Below are 15,959 nucleotides of genomic sequence, written 5' to 3' on the forward strand. Positions count from 1 at the left end.
GGCAAAAAGATACGGAGGGATTTCTCTCAAACTCCACCCTAGGGGTGGCCAACCTGAGTCTGAGAAGGAGCCAGAATTTACCAATGTACATTGCCAAGGAGCCACAGTAATATGTCAGCAGCCCCCCAGCCGCTCCCCAGCGCCTCCACCAATCAGTGCCTACTCCTCCCACCCACTGCAATCAGCTATTTCACATGCACAGGTGGCTACGGGGCAGCGGGGGAAGGAGCGAGGGCATAGCAGGCTCAGGGAAAGGGGCAAGGGCCTTGGGGGACGAGGTGGAGTGGGGGCAGGACTTGGGGCAGAGCAGGGGGTTGAGCAGTGAGCACCCACCAGCACACTGGAAGTTAGCATCTATAGCTTCAGCCCCGGAATCAGTGCCTATGCAAGGAGCCACATATTAACCTCTGAAGAGCTGCATGCGGCTCCGGAGCCACAGGTTGGCCACCCCTCCTCTACCTACTCATGGTGCCAAACTGAGTTGTCACTCTCAGATTCTGCTGGGATGTATGAAGCAGTTCTGAGCACAAGATAGCAGCTTGGAAGAGGCGCAATTAATCCGTACCACCCACACCTGAACAATCCAACCCTGGGTTCAGATAAAAATCATGATAGTACTTTTGATTAAAAACCTAACTGCCCCGAAGTCAATACATTTGAAGTCCAACACCAACCTCAGCTCTGCCCCTTGCATCTTCATTGGTTTTGGGACAAGCACCCCACTTAAATCCAAGCACTCCACTTAAATCCATCCACCCCCTTGCATCTATTTTTACAACATAACACCTCCTCTATACCATACCCTTACCAAAACTCTACATACTTGTCTGTAAGCTATCAAACCACGAAGTTCCCATCCTCTTGTATGTTGCCCTCCCAAATGGAGTACAGCGCTCACCATCTCACTTCCACCATCCTGTTTTGGGAGCAACCCCCCATTCTATCAAGATAATTATCCAATTCAGATCAGACATCTTATTCTGTTGGGTGGGTTAACAGATTACAAACCAGAATCCACCCTCCAGATTCAGGTGGGAATCCTCCTATACCCTAATACAGCATGTATGTACAGATATGCTCATGATTCCCCACTTTCCCAATGTGGACTGCATCAGATAAACACTAAAGTCAAAGTGGCACTAGGAAGCAAGAAAGTTGCATATTTGATACTCTTTCCCCTTATAGAAAGTTAATTCTGATATCTCCCGTTTAAAAATGTCACCCCTCATCTATGCTCCTGGGCAGCTGCTAGCTTACATTTAACCAGAGAGGCAGACTTTTGAGTTTCTGCACTTGCTCTATTAAGTTAAAGCCTTGGTATGCCAACATAACAAGGGGTAAGTATTATTCTTCTAGGAACTTCCCTTTAAAGTGAAGTTAAATCTTAAAGCTTTCATGTTGTCAGTGAAAATCCCTGCTAAAAATTCCACCCTCTCACAGGGCCACGAGAAAAGCTTTCAGGTCAGTCCTGAGCAAGATAGTTAATACTTCAAAAGACTATGTTCAGAATTATCAGCATTGCCTCAGTGTTTCCAATGAGTGGTGAAAGAAAATTAAAACCTCGCAGAGTTCTAGGTCTACTCACAAAGGGACCTCTGTTTACTCAATCATGCCTTAGTCAGAGCTGAATAAAATGATCTTTAAGCTATTCAAAACCAAGCACAAAAGCATCTAAAACAAGTTGAAATCCAATTTTCCCTTCATTACAGTCTTTTCAAACAAATTGGAGAAAGGAATGGACAGGATACTATACCGGTAGTTTCAAATACACTGGGTTGAAAGGATTTTTCAAGTGGGTGGTTGCTTAAATGCAGAAAAAAGAATTAGCTTGAAACTAGCTCTCCGTAATGACATATCACGCCAGATCACCTCTCCTGGATCTGTGCTCCTGTCTGCAAGCAAGGCAGGAGCACCAGGATCAACATCGTAAAGCCACTGCTCTCAGGGGGATTCTTGCACCAGCCCTTCATGGAATGTGGGCAACTATGGTGCTGTGCCAATTCCTTTCAATGTTGTAGGTGAAGTCAATCCCACATATATAAAAACTAACTTAAAATGCATATCCTCTGTCTGGGAGGATAGTAGGTAAAATGGTAATGTTATGAAGAATTTCTCCATCAAACAACATCCAGTTAAGCGGTAGGTATTACTTTCTAGTAATTTGCATCCATAGATCTCAAAGGTATTTGCAAAGGAGATATTTATTCCCATTTTACATATGGAAACTGAGGTACTGAAAGGCTAAATTTACCTAAGTTACACAGTGAACCAGTGGCAGAATTGGGACTAGAACCCAGGTCTTCCCATACATTTCCCAGTCCACTCAAGCACACTGCTGTCTCCACAAAAACTTCTTCAAACATAGCCCATATCAGACACCCATTCCTGGAAACAAAATGTCTACTGGTTTGTATAGCAACACATGCATTAAGAATAGATAGAACTCATATTGATTTTTGTTGTTTTAAGAAAATTAGAGATACCTCTCAGAACAAATAATAAAAATAGAAACCTAAGACCTCAAAATAAAAATTAATCTTTGGGAACAAATACTCCTTCTGGTCAACCACTTTCCTGAGGAGCAGAAATGCCAGCAAAGGAACTGCCACTGGAGGGATTTGTTCACCCTGTGGGTGGCTTCAGATACTTCAGCTTGTATGGTGGCATCAGCAGTTTTCTCAGATGATACTCCTGGTTCAACGCACTGGGTCTTTCATCTAAAGCTCAGGCCCATGTGGAAAACCCTCTCATTTAGGTGAAAGAGGAAAGAGTGTGGGGATCTTTTCAGCCTCAAGAGAAAATGAAGAACACCTGTTTGTGGGACTCTTTCTATCAGGCCAGAAGACGCTCTCGACATCTTCCTTCCAGTACCAGAGACCTTACTTGGCAGCCAGCCTCAATTACATAAGCAGCAGCCTCAGCAACATCAGAAGAGGCAGAGCAGCAAAAAATGCTTTTAGGTAGAGAGCTACTTCAACTTCTGCCACCTATTTATCATCTCCAACAGGAAGAACACAAATTTACAATATTATCCAAAAGCCCAGAGCACTTTTAACTTCTGCTTCTCTTTTGGAGGTCAGGTGGTGTGTTTCTTTCTGGCTAAGGGTGGAATTACTATGATTGGTGGGTCCTAGAATCCTTTCATCTTGGCTATGCAAGCCATTTCCAAGTCCTGTCCCTTCCCAACCAATCTCTTTCATGAGTAACTGTTCAGAGTGTAGTATTTGCTGAAGCTGGTGGTCATAGAAGAATAATCTCAGCAGTACAGAGGAAGAGTCTCTCTCAGACCAAAACAGAAAAAAACCTTTGTCCAACTATGAACCTACAGAAGCTGTACAGCTTCATTGGAAGTTTCAGTTGCTGATGTTAGCTTCTATTTACTAAGGCTGTCGATTAATCGCAGTTACCTCATGTGATTAACTCAAACATTAATCACAATTTAAAAAATTAATTGCAATTAATCGTAGTTTTAATCATACTGTTAAACAATAGAATACCAATTGAAATTTATTAAATATTTTGGATGTTTTTCTACATTTTCAAATATATTGATTTCAATTACAACAGAATACAAAGTGTACAGTGCTCACTTTATATTAAATTACAAATATTTGCACTATAAAAATGATAAACAAAAGAAATAGTATTTTTCAGTTCACCTCATACAAGTACCACAGTGCAACCTCTTTATCATGAAAGTGCAACTTATAAATGTAGATTTTTTTGTTGTTACATAACTGCACTCAAAAACAAAACATAAAACTTAAGCACCTACAAGTCCACTCAGTCCTACTTCTTGTTCAGCCAATCACTAAAAGAAACAAGTTTGTTGAAGTTTACGGGAGATAATGCTGCTTGCGATGTTATTAACATGAACTGTGACCGTATAGATCACTGTTACAACCAAGCTCCTACAGTAGCACCAAATCTTGTACAAAGGAGGTGAAGTAAGGTGTCTATGGAAAGGTGGTAATTTGCTGGTTATGATTATGTTGTCTGTATGTGTGTATCATTTTTGTATTTGAAGTTATGAATATTGGTTATGTACTTGTATCTCAATGTGTTTGATTCTAAGTAGCCTCAGTGAAGCATTTGGCCAGCTTCTTGAGAAAGGACTATTCTCAGTAAGTGCCAAATCAAGAAACTGACAATGGACTTTGGGAGACGCCAATCCACATCTGAGCTTTCCTGGGAACGTTCAAACTAACATGTAAACAATGGAATTGGCCTGCAAAAAGCTGAATCATTCTTGGACATGTGACTTGCTCACATGGCTACAAACTCCATCTTGTTGCTCTGACTTTGCACAGAAGAACAAAGGGGTTTCCGCCTACAAGAAAGAGAATATAAAAGGCCCTGGAAGCCTCTCCATTTTGTCTTCAGCTGGCTCAAGACAGGACCTCTCCACCCCAAAGAGATGCCTGAAAAAACTGGAACAAAAGGTCTGAAACTACGAGGGTGTGAGTGATTGCTGGACCCAGCCCATAACCCACAACACCGGTCTGAAAAGGATTGGCCCAGACTAGGAAGGAGTCTAGTCTGTGAAAGAAGCTTATTGGGACACCTCTGAGGGTGAGATTTACCCGTATTCAGTTTCCTACTGTATTAGGTTCAGACTTGCATGTTTTGTTTCATTTTCCTTGGTAACTTACTTTGTTCTGTCTGTTACTTGGGAACCACTTAAATCCTACTTTTTATACTTAATAAAATCACTGTTGCTTATTATTGAACCCAGAGTTAGTGACTAATATCTGGGAGAGCAAACAGCTGTGCATCTCTATCAGTGTTATAGAGGGTGGACAAATTTATGAGTTTACCCTGTATAAGCTTTATACAGCGTAAAACAGATTTATCTGGGGTTTGGATCCCACTGGGAGCTGGGTGCTAGAGACAGGAGCCCTTGCTAAGCCGTTTTCAGTTAAGTCTGCAACTTTGGGGTCGTGGGTCAGACCCTGGGTCTGTGTTCCAGCAGATTAGCATATCTAACTCAACAAAACAGGATTCTGAATGCCCAAACTAGCAGAGAAAACGGGCTCAGAGGTAGTCTCAGCATGTCAGGCAACAGTCCCAAGGGGGTCTCTATGACCGAACCCATCACACTGCCCTCTTCTTATTTATAATGTCAGCTGAAAGTGAGAACAGAGGTTTGCATGGCACTGTTGTAGCCGGCATTACAAGGCATTTATGTGCCAGATATGCTAAACATTGTTATGGCTCTTCTTGCTTTAGCCACCATTCCAGTGGACATGCTTCCACGCTGATGATGCTCATTAAAAAAAATAATGCATTAATTAAATTTATGACTGAACTCCTTGGGGGAGATTTGTATGTCTCCTGCTCTGTGTTTTACCTGCATTCTGCCATATATTTCATGTTATAGCAGTCTTGGATGATGACCCAGCATATTGTTCATTTTAAGAACACTTTCACTGCAGATTTGAAAAACGCAAAGAAGGTACCAATACGAGATTTCTAAAGACAGCTACAGCACTTGACTCAAGGTTTAAGAATCTGAAGTGCCTTCCAAAAACTGATCGGGACGGGTGTGGAGCATGCTTTCAGAAGTCTTAAACAAGCAACACTGATGCAGAATCTACAGAACCCGAACCACCAAAAAAGAAAATCAGCCTTCTGCTGGTGGCATCTGACTCAGATGATGAAAATGAACATGCACTGGTCTGCACTGCTTTGGATTGTTATCGAGCAGAACCCATCAGCAGCATGGATGCATGTCCTCTGGAATGGTGGTTGAAGCATGAAGGGACATATGAATCTTTAGTGCACCTGGCACATAAATATCTTGCAATGCTGGCTACAACACTGCCATATGAATGCCTGTTCTCACTTTCAGGTGACACTGTAAATAAGAAACAGGCAGCATTATCTCCTGCAAATGTAAACATTTGTCTCAGCGATTGACTGAACAAGGAGGAGGACTGAGTGGACTTGTAGGGCTCTAAAGTTTTAAATTGTTTTATTTTTGAATGCAGTTGTTTTTTGTACATAATTCTATATTTGTAAGTTCAAATGTCATGATAAAGAGTTTGCACTACAGTACTTGTATTAAGTGAATTGAAAAATACAATTTTTATTTTTACAGTGCAAATATTTATAATAAAAATATAAAGTGAGCACTGTACACTTTGTATTCTGTGTTGTAATTGAAATCAATATATTTGAAAGTGTGGAAAAACTTCCAAAAATATTTAGATAAATAGCATTCTATTATTGTTTAACAGTGTGATTAATCGCAATTATTTTTTTTAATCGCTTGACAGCCCTAATATTTACCTTTTCCTCTCAAGGCCAGTTTGGGGCTCTCCACTTAAAGGATGAGTATTTTCACACAGATGACAGAAAATATTTCAGTTTGTGTGTGAGCAACAGTCACTCTCAGTATTAGCGCTATGCCCTTTCTGCTGTGCCAACATTATTTATCAAGTACACAACAACAACGGTTGCTACGTCTCTCAAACAAAAATATTCTCATACTTAAATGACTAGCTTTTTGAATGTAATGTCAAGGCTCATTCTGAATAGGGCAAGTTTGCCACAGTAGTCAGCATCTGCCCTGTATCCACTTGGGAGATTCCCAGGACAGTTTTCAAAACATTCACTGATCAAAATACCAGATGCAGGGTCTAAACAAGAGTCAAGATTTAGTCTATTAATTTTACAGAAACTCTTTCTGGAGTACTGGTACCTGAACAATCCCATCCCCTTCAAGCTGTGATAACTTCCACTGGGAGACCAAATCAGGAAAAAGCTGGCCCAGGATCAGGGAAGTACAAAGGAGGCTTAAAGTTTTTTTCAACTCTCCTCATGAGTTGTACTGTGTGCTCTTTGGCTATAGCTGCAGCTACACAAGGTCATCAAATACAATACCATTTGGAAACATTTCTCTCTCGTCTCTGGAGAAGAGACTGAAATTGAAGATGCCTCTAAAGCTGATGATATGGTAGGAATACATTCAGATTCATAGGATGATTTTTCTGGAATTTTTCATATTTTTTAGTTTTGTGATCCTGGTCAGATTTTCATTTTGATCCCCCCGCCCCCCCATTTTAATTTAAAGAGATCCGATTAATAGTTTAATGTGGTAGAAAAAACTGACTGATTAGCAAATTAACTATATATCCTGTTATTTATTTATTAACAATGTTAATATCAATTTAATTGTATTTGAGTTCTATTTGAAAACCATTTGTGTACAAAACAAGCACAGGAAACTAGAGAAAAAGCATATGCAAGTAGTTTGTTAACGGTGCCTGTAAGACACCACTGTATAATTAGATCCTTTGCAGTAATTAATGTTTCCAGTCAGTTCTTGTTTACTGCTTTGACACACTTGCAATTAGTTTTTAAAAGAAGGATTGGAAAGGATTTACTGAAACACCATCTTTACTGTAAAAGAGTTGGATGTGATGTGTTTTCTGAAAGAACATGTCTGGGATTTAAGAAAGATTTTTCACACTTCGCAACCCCCCACTCGGAAAGGGAACAGCCCCATATAAAAAATATTTGTTTTTTCCCCTTGTCTTCAGGACATTTACAGAATATGGTGATACAAACTCTCAGCCCAAACTATTATTTTTTTGTAGACATACCCCACAGGAAAGATGTAACTTTTGGTGATGATGGGATAGGGCTACAGAGTAAGAGTGACAATTTAAAATATTGAGATATAGAGTGGATTAGCTGATCCCCATTTTCCATCTCTGGCCTCTATGATTCTAAAACTCAAAATAAGTTATTTGAGGGACAAGTGATTTAGCCAACCTTGTTGATTCGACCTTCCCAACACTAGTACACATTGCCTGCCTGTCTCAAATTCTGTATTTTTCAAAAAGGTTTTTAAAAAATAATTTAATAGCATACAGACCTGGTTTCCCCCAGCATTATGACATTCATAAACTCCAACAACACCATCTGCAAAATGGCCCAAAGTGTCGAGGCAATTGGTACCCTGCTGCAAAGCCCCAAAAGCTATATCTTGATGATCAGGTACCCTAAATATAAAAGAAACATCTGTTTTAATTCAATTTCTCTCTTGCTTTAACTTTGATGCCCTTCCTTTACTTAACAGCTTTCTAGATGAGGCAATTTGCAACAGGCAATTATTTTATTTGGTACACAGGCTATATTCCACTCCCCACAACATTTTGAAGAAGTTACAAGTTATTATTTGGTCAAGAGACCCTGCTCTCATAACTAAGCAGTCCAGTAGATTTGTAGGCTAAAAGATTGAATATGACTGAAATATACTGGAGAACTACAATGAACATGAGCATTAGAAAGTCCCATCACAAGTGTGGCTGGCAGCAATGTGTGTAGTTAAGGTTCTATAACACTTTCCACTGTGTAACTCTTTCCATTATAAATCCCTCTTCTGCGTAGCTCATGACTTTGTCAAACTTTAACCACTGAGGCAGAAATTTGGCATGCTGCAGTTCTGCCTCAGGCTGATTTTTTTCTGTAAGTTCAGTAAAAAAACAGTTCTACCACTTCTGAAAATGAAGTTCGCGGAAAATATGTTGCTTTGTCAATGTTCACAAATACAACTGTTCCTTTGAGAAACTAATGCCTCCATGCTTTGGAGCAGGGACTTGACATTTGTCAGAGAGTCTCTGTGCCATTAAGGAGCTGCCTTTTGTGCTCCCCATGAAAAATTCACTATTTGGTGACTCTATAGACCACGGAAGATCATGGTTTACTATTTGTACTACCATAGTGCCTAGGAGCGCCAATCCTGGACCAAGACCATATTATGCTAGGCATGGGTGGCAGGTATAATACGCCAGGTGCTTTATTATGCCCCATGCAGGTTCTGGGGCAGCACCTGTTACTCAGCTTCCTGGGTGTGGTGTTCTGTCCCCTCTAGTGGCTCTGAGACCACTTAGAGAGCTATGGCTACAGAGCAGTCTTGTTAATCTAACAACCATATGACTTTGAGCTCATACAGTAGAGGCTCATGCACTAAGTTCCAGAGGCCCTGGGTTCGATCCTAGTGGCTCCGAGACCACTAGGTGCTGTATAAATAGAAAACAAAGACAGTCCCTGCCCCAAGATTATTACGCATATTCAGTAGAGGCTTTTTAGGGACTGGCAGCAAAGATTTCATCTGCATTGAGCATGCTTTAAAAAAAAAAAAAGGCTGAGCAGGACTTTTACAGCAATTGTTTCCCTGGGCTGCTGAGCACCAGGCACCAGAACTAGGAGCACAGAATATTTCTCCTGTGTTCACACTACTGGCACCCAGTCAGCACAGAAGGGGAGAAGAAGACAGCCTGACTCAAATGCAGAGGAATAAACATGGAAATGGACATGGTGGAATACGGATAAATGGCAGGATAATAGAGTGGGGAGGCGGCCTTGGGTTATCCTGCCTTTTCTACTTCTGCCTCCCACATCCTGCTCCTACTGCCTCTGCTTTCCACCAGTTTCTCCAGGCACTCAGGTCAACCCTGTGTCCCCCAGTCCTCTTCTTTAGATGATGGATAGGTTCCTGCCTCCCTTCACACCCATCCCACTGCTCCACTCTGAACACTGAATAAGGCAGATGTCCTGTGGAAAATATAGGGTCACTTAAATACTATCATAATGTATACAATATAAAAGGGTTCAATTAAAGTTGCACAGGCAAACTTTACTCTGGAATTCCTTAATTTTTGTGCATTTGATTTTGCAACTTCAACATTTTTTATGTAGATTTATGAATATATATGTATTAAAGTTACAGAATGTGCCAAAACTGGAACCTTGAATCCAAATCCTTGTCAGAGCTACAGGATGAACTGCACCTTGGTCTCCTTAGTCCATCTTTAGTACACCCTGACAGGCCAGGTTCCTGCACCTCACTCTGGGTGGAACCAAGCAGTCCAACCACTTTGTGACTGGGTCTCTGACTTGCAACCCCCAGTGGTTCCCAACCACGGTTAACACCAGAAGCCCAACCTCATTTTTGGCACCCGTAAGAGTTTCCCTTCAGGAGCCTGTGACAACATAAGTTTGCAGTGACACAGAAATTGTATCTTCAAAACAAAGCATTATTTATTCATTCTTCAAAAGTACAAAGCACACAGATCAAAAGATAAAACAGAACATCTACACACATGGGTATTGCTTTATAAAAGCTGGCAAGGAAAGTTTAAGATGTAAGAACCCCTCTGCCCTGCTGATTCTATCTCTGGCAGGGAGAAGCAGACTACATTCCTTTGTGCTTGCCAGACTGTCCACTTTCCACTGACATACTCTGCGCAGTCTTTTCTAGCTCACCCAAAGTTCCTCCATTTTCTAAAGTCTTTGAGGTTTAGGATCCTCCAAGATCCCTGGCTTTAGCCCTGGGAAGAGTAAACCTTTTTAGTTTGGATGAAGCCAGACAATTTCTTCCCTGTTGATGGTCCAGCCATTGTTAACTCCTTTGAACCTGTTTACCCCAGAGGTCTTATTTTTGCCACTGTTTCATTTCTGGTGGGTTACCCCGGCAACTTCCTTTGAGTTAACTACGAATTCAGGCAGGATAATCTTACCCAGATAAACTGAGTTGCATATGATTGATTGATTTATAAATAGATAAACAGTGATTTCCCAGTTCTCACCACTTGTAATCAGATTTTTTTTTTTTTTTTTAAGCCTAGAAGACCACCTGCATAACAGGACATAAAATCTCATCTAGTAATTCCTGCACAGAACCCACCCCTACGGTTTTGATTCCAGGTTGGATTCAAAACTGCAGTGATTGTTAAATTTTTATTCTAGTTTGGATGCAACTGAAATCTTGACATTTTGGCCCCAAAGCCTTGCAAAGACAGGTGGAGAGTTTATGCCACAACTGAACAAGTAGTTTAGCATAAAATCTAACGTGGATCTGAACACTAACCATTGAGCTCTCCAACTTTTAAGGAAGGTTCATTTTTAAAAAGAGCCATTTATTAGGAAAGAATGAGGGTCTGGGACACTGACTTTACAAAGGAGGTTTAAGCCGTAATTAACTGCTAATATCTAAAATAAATTAAGCTAATATTTTAAAAGCTTGACATGGTAAAGAATTACAGGTTAATAATGCTTTATTTACTGAAGACTGGGGTATAGTATTTGTTATAAGTTATTTATAAGCCTTCATTGAGGATACATCAACTAAAATTTAGCATTGACATCTTGAGGTAAAATTCAAGATGGTGACATGGTGAAAGAACAAAGCTACAAAATGCCAAATTTATTAGCTGCTTGAGGACTTGCAGTAAGGTACGAGTAATCTTAAATTTTCTAGTTAAGTTTCAAATGAAATTCATGCAAATCCTAAAACAAGAGACCCTAAAGCATAACTGTCGGTAGGTACGGGTGAGGGGGAGTTGCAGGGAGAGGAACATCTGTTCAAAAGGGACATCATAGATCATTTTTGCCCAACTCTAAGGGAAAGTATATATCCCATGGCACTTTTTGAAAAGAAAAAAAAATAACTGGTCTCCTTACCATTATCATCCCTCTTTATAAGACAGGTTCTAATGTTTATGGGTCTGTGAAAGTTTTTACTGAGGGTATATTAGCTGCTGCTTTTGCCTACAAAGATCACTGTACTACCAGTATTTATCTAACTGTATTCTAACTTTAAGTGTTTTGGAACTCCTACAGCAAGAAATGTGCTACTGTATAAAAGCCACATACTATTCTACAATTATTTAATAAGATTAGCTGTATGGCAGATACTAGCTCACAGACCCTCTAGGTTTGACAGGTAGGGTTAGTGGTAGGATATTGAGCCATGGTGGTTTTATTCATTTAAAATCTTTGTCTGGTAAATAAATACAGCTCTGAAGATTTTTCTGTCCTACAGAAGAGATAAATGGAAATCCACCAGATATTCTCTTGCCTGGGCTCTAACCAATGCCTCCAAAGTACACCTCTACCCCGATATAACGTGACCAGATATAACATGAATTTGGATATAACACAGTAAAACAGCGCTCCGCGGAGGCGGGGCTGCGCGCTCCGGTGGATCAAAGCAAGTTCAATATAACGCGGTTTCACCTATAACACAATAAGATTTTTTGGCTCCGGAGGACAGCATTATATCGGGGTAGAGGTGTACCTTAAATGTTTTCATCTGAAGACCTCAGTTAACCTATCACATAACTCTACATGGGAGGATCGCTCAATAAACTGGCAGTAGAAGTTTTTCACTGTACCTAGTTTAAGGCTTCTCACAGAGCTAAGCATGTCACACTGGTGAAGTTAACAGCTTGAAGGAGAGCAGAGAAGGATGAAGAATGATGCATTTCCAGCAAGCAGCTAGCCCAGGAGTACAGCAGTTTTGGAGAAGAAAGTCAGCCCTCTTAGCAGTAACTGAATCACATGATGCAATTGCAATATTGATATGGAGCAAGAGGAAAGGGGATGGGTCAGTGAAGAAAATGAGAGCAGAATAAAGTACTAAGCAAAAACTGCATGTTTTAACTAGCTAATATCCTAGATGCCTGTGCAGAAGAGACATAGTAAAGTTTCTGGCCAAAGCCAGGTAAAGAAAGAACCTACGCTGCCAGAAAACAGAAAGGCCGTTTGAGACTCACCTTAACTCAGGATAGACGTTTTCAAGATACCACTTGAAAGGTTTGCAGCTAAGTCTCTTTCTCAATTCCATTCGGCTTTGAATACTAGAGAGAAACAAAAACAGCAAGTTCTGGCAGTTGCATTAGATGCATTTTAAAGCATATTTAATAAGCGAGACATTTATCAGTAGAAATATATTTCAAAGAAATGAAACACCCCTTTGCTCTCATGAACTACTAATGGCAAACAGAATAAGTGAATAGTAAGAAGCAGCAGATTAGACTTACTTGCCGTAAGGTACGTTTCTGGCTGAAGGCACTGCTGCGTAATAGAAATTTTTGTACTCATCCATCCACACTTCTGCTGCCCTACGCGTATTTCTAGGAACAAATCAAATTGAGATGCAGATTATGTTTACTCCTGTCACAATCATGACACTTATTTTTGTCTGTTTTGATTATGTTTATTTTTTCCCCACCCACTACTACACATATCAGAGAGGTGCTATGACTGAAGCACACACATTTGGAATGGACTTTGTGCCTTCCTTGTGGAGCAAGCCTGCTCCACACTTAAAATTTAGGTCAACATAGCTATAATGCTCAAGAGTATGAAAAATCCACACCAAGTGCCTCAGCTATGCCATTATAGTCCCGCAGTGTAGAGATAGCCTAAGGGCTTGTCAACACATGAAAATTAACCCATAATAAGATAGGGTGTGAATTTAAAGTGGATTACCTATTCCTGATTAATTCCACGTGTGGACATACTTATTTTGCAATAAAAGAGTTCATACATGGTGTTAATCAGGAACAGCAGACCAGCCCTAATAGCAGGTCCCAGCTTCCAATTAGAAAAGGTAAAAAGTTTAGTTCAAGGCTTTCATTTTCTACAAAGCTCTTTTTGAAAGCAATTTTGTTAATTCATTAGGCCACATCTTGCAAAGAAACCAAATTTACTGAGTGGTTTTTGAATCAGCAACTTGGAAGAATCTAAAATCTCAACAGCTGGCAATATTTGACAGTTTGCCTTTTATTTTACAAGCAGTTTTCACTAAAGCCAGAGAAAACTGACACACCATCTTATGGAATGTGCATTTCTCAACCTCCTTTTTGTTCCTCCACTACACACCACCTTGAACGGATAAATAATTGTAAGTGGTGAAACATTTAGACTTATGAACCTAGAGGTTTTGTTACAGCTGAGATGACAAAGAATAAGCTGAAGGTTAGACATTTAAATAGTGTTACAAATTCTGCATTAAAGATATGAAAATGCTGTCCAAACTCTTCAGAGATTTCTGTGTATTTTTATATATTTATCTTTATGTAAAAAGAGTGTCTTTAAACCTATTCTGAGCTGCAACGTGACTAAAGCTTTGTCATTCTCCAGAATATTCCTCTCATCATTCTGTAAAAAAGTTCTCTTCTGCTTGAGTACAGTCACAAAAAGCAACTCTAAGCTTTTATCAATTCAACATTAAATAGATAATCTTGCACAGAAACATATTACCTGATTAGATGTTGTCTTCAAAAAACCTGGTGTGTTACATATGCATACACAGAAGCAGAATCCATGTAGCAAATATTACAGAACCAAATGATAAATATCACACACCTCTGACTGCCTCAGTTGCCTTCTGTCCATTAACCCATCACCCCCAAAACTTACAAATATTTGTAATATTCCAAAATGCTAGGTAGCTTCCAAAAGCTTTTTCTTTATAGGTCAGCCTACCAAAGAAATATTTTCCCCTTCTCTTTCAAATATGGTATTCCTATATGCCAAAAATTACCTCATATGAGAACTGGTTTGGGCAATCCTGTCCCAGTAACAGATTTTCTGTGCATAAAAATATCACAATTTGATAGTATGTTGTCATCAGATTCTGTAAGGCTAGAAATAGGAGCTTTATGCTATTGAGGGTGTCAAGGTTCCTCCCCCACGCTGAACTCTAGGGTACAGATGTGGGGACCTGCATGAAAAACCTCCTAAGCTTATCTTTACCAGCTTAGGTCAAAACTTCCCCAAGGTACAAAATATTCCACCTGTTGTCCTTGGATTGGCCGCTACCACCACCAAACTAATACTGGTTACTGGGGAAGAGCTGTTTGGACGCGTCTTTCCCCACAAAATACTTCCCAAAGCCTTGCACCCCACTTCCTGGACAAGGTTTGGTAAAAAGCCTCACCAATTTGCCTAGGTGACTACAGACCCAGACCCCTGGATCTTAAGGACAATGAACAATCCTCCCAACACTTGCACCCCTCCTTTCCTGGGAAATGTTGGATAAAAAGCCTCACCAATTTGCATAGGTGACCACAGACCCAAACCCTTGGATCTGAGAACAATGAAAAAGCATTCATTCAGTTTTCTTACAAGAAGACTTTTAATAAAAATAGAAGTCAATAGAAATAAAGAAATCCCCCCTGTAAAATCAGGATGGTAGATATCTTACAGGGTAATTAGATTCAAAACATAGAGAACCCCTCTAGGCAAAACCTTAAGTTACAAAAAAGATACACAGACAGAAATAGTTATTCTATTCAGCACAGTTCTTTTCTCAGCCATTTAAAGAAATCATAATCTAACACGTACCTAGCTAGATTACTTACGAAAAGTTTTAAGACTCCATTCCTGGTCTATCCCCGGCAAAGACAGAATATAGACAGACACACAGGCCCTTTGTTTCTCTCCCTCCTCCCAGCTTTTGAAAGTATCTTGTCTCCTCATTGGTCATTTTGGTCGGGTGCCAGCGAGGTTACCTTTAGCTTCTTAACCCTTTACAGGTGAGAGGAGCTTTCCCCTGGCCAGGAGGGATTTCAAAGGGGTTTACCCTTCCCTTTATATTTATGACAGAGGGGGAGATTCTCATCTTCTCAGTGGAACCCAGCATTTGCTTCTAGACTTGGGAGATTGTGAGACACCTTCAATTTTAAAAAAAGAAAAGGAGTACTAGTGGCACCTTAGAGACTAACCAATTTATCTGAGCATAAGCTTTCATGAGCTACAGCTCAGTTCATCGGATGCATCCGATGAAGTGAGCTGTAGCTCACGAAAGCTTATGCTCAAATAAATTGGTTAGTCTCTAAGCTGCCACTAGTCCTCCTTTTTTCTTTTTGCGAATACAGACTAACATGGCTGCTACTCTGAAACCTTCAATTTTAAGTAGTTATGTACTTTAGGTCATTTTTAGACATCTCTCTGACCTCCTGAGGTATGTACGATTGGACAGGAAGGATATGGACAATATTCCCAGTACAAACTTTTTAAACTCTCTAAAATGTAGTTTTTCAGCTCTTCCTCCTGTCAAAACTTTCTCTTCACACACACCCCCTGCTCCCAGAGGGAGCCTTATTACCTTTTACAAAATTAGAAGTGATCGTTTGGGGAATTAAAGTTTTATTTCATTA

General features: G+C 40.1%; 1 protein-coding gene across 2 annotated transcripts in view; it reads right to left on the minus strand.

Moving 5' to 3' along the window:
• The window catches only part of GALNT2 (polypeptide N-acetylgalactosaminyltransferase 2), a 158,868-nt gene that overhangs the window by 11,197 nt on the left and 131,712 nt on the right, over window positions 1-15,959 (minus strand). The window contains exons 12-14 of one of the 2 annotated variants that reach the window (XM_077813388.1): window positions 12,834-12,926; window positions 12,567-12,650; window positions 7,883-8,009 (exon numbers count right to left, since the gene is read on the minus strand). In XM_077813388.1, coding sequence (XP_077669514.1) covers window positions 7,883-8,009; window positions 12,567-12,650; window positions 12,834-12,926 — 304 coding nt within the window. The remainder of the gene's footprint in view (window positions 1-7,882; window positions 8,010-12,566; window positions 12,651-12,833; window positions 12,927-15,959) is intronic. The other variant, XR_013345681.1, reaches the window with a different exon arrangement.

Source organism: Eretmochelys imbricata, chromosome 3, assembly GCF_965152235.1.
Source record: "Eretmochelys imbricata isolate rEreImb1 chromosome 3, rEreImb1.hap1, whole genome shotgun sequence".
NCBI classification, from domain to species: Eukaryota; Metazoa; Chordata; order Testudines; family Cheloniidae; genus Eretmochelys; species Eretmochelys imbricata.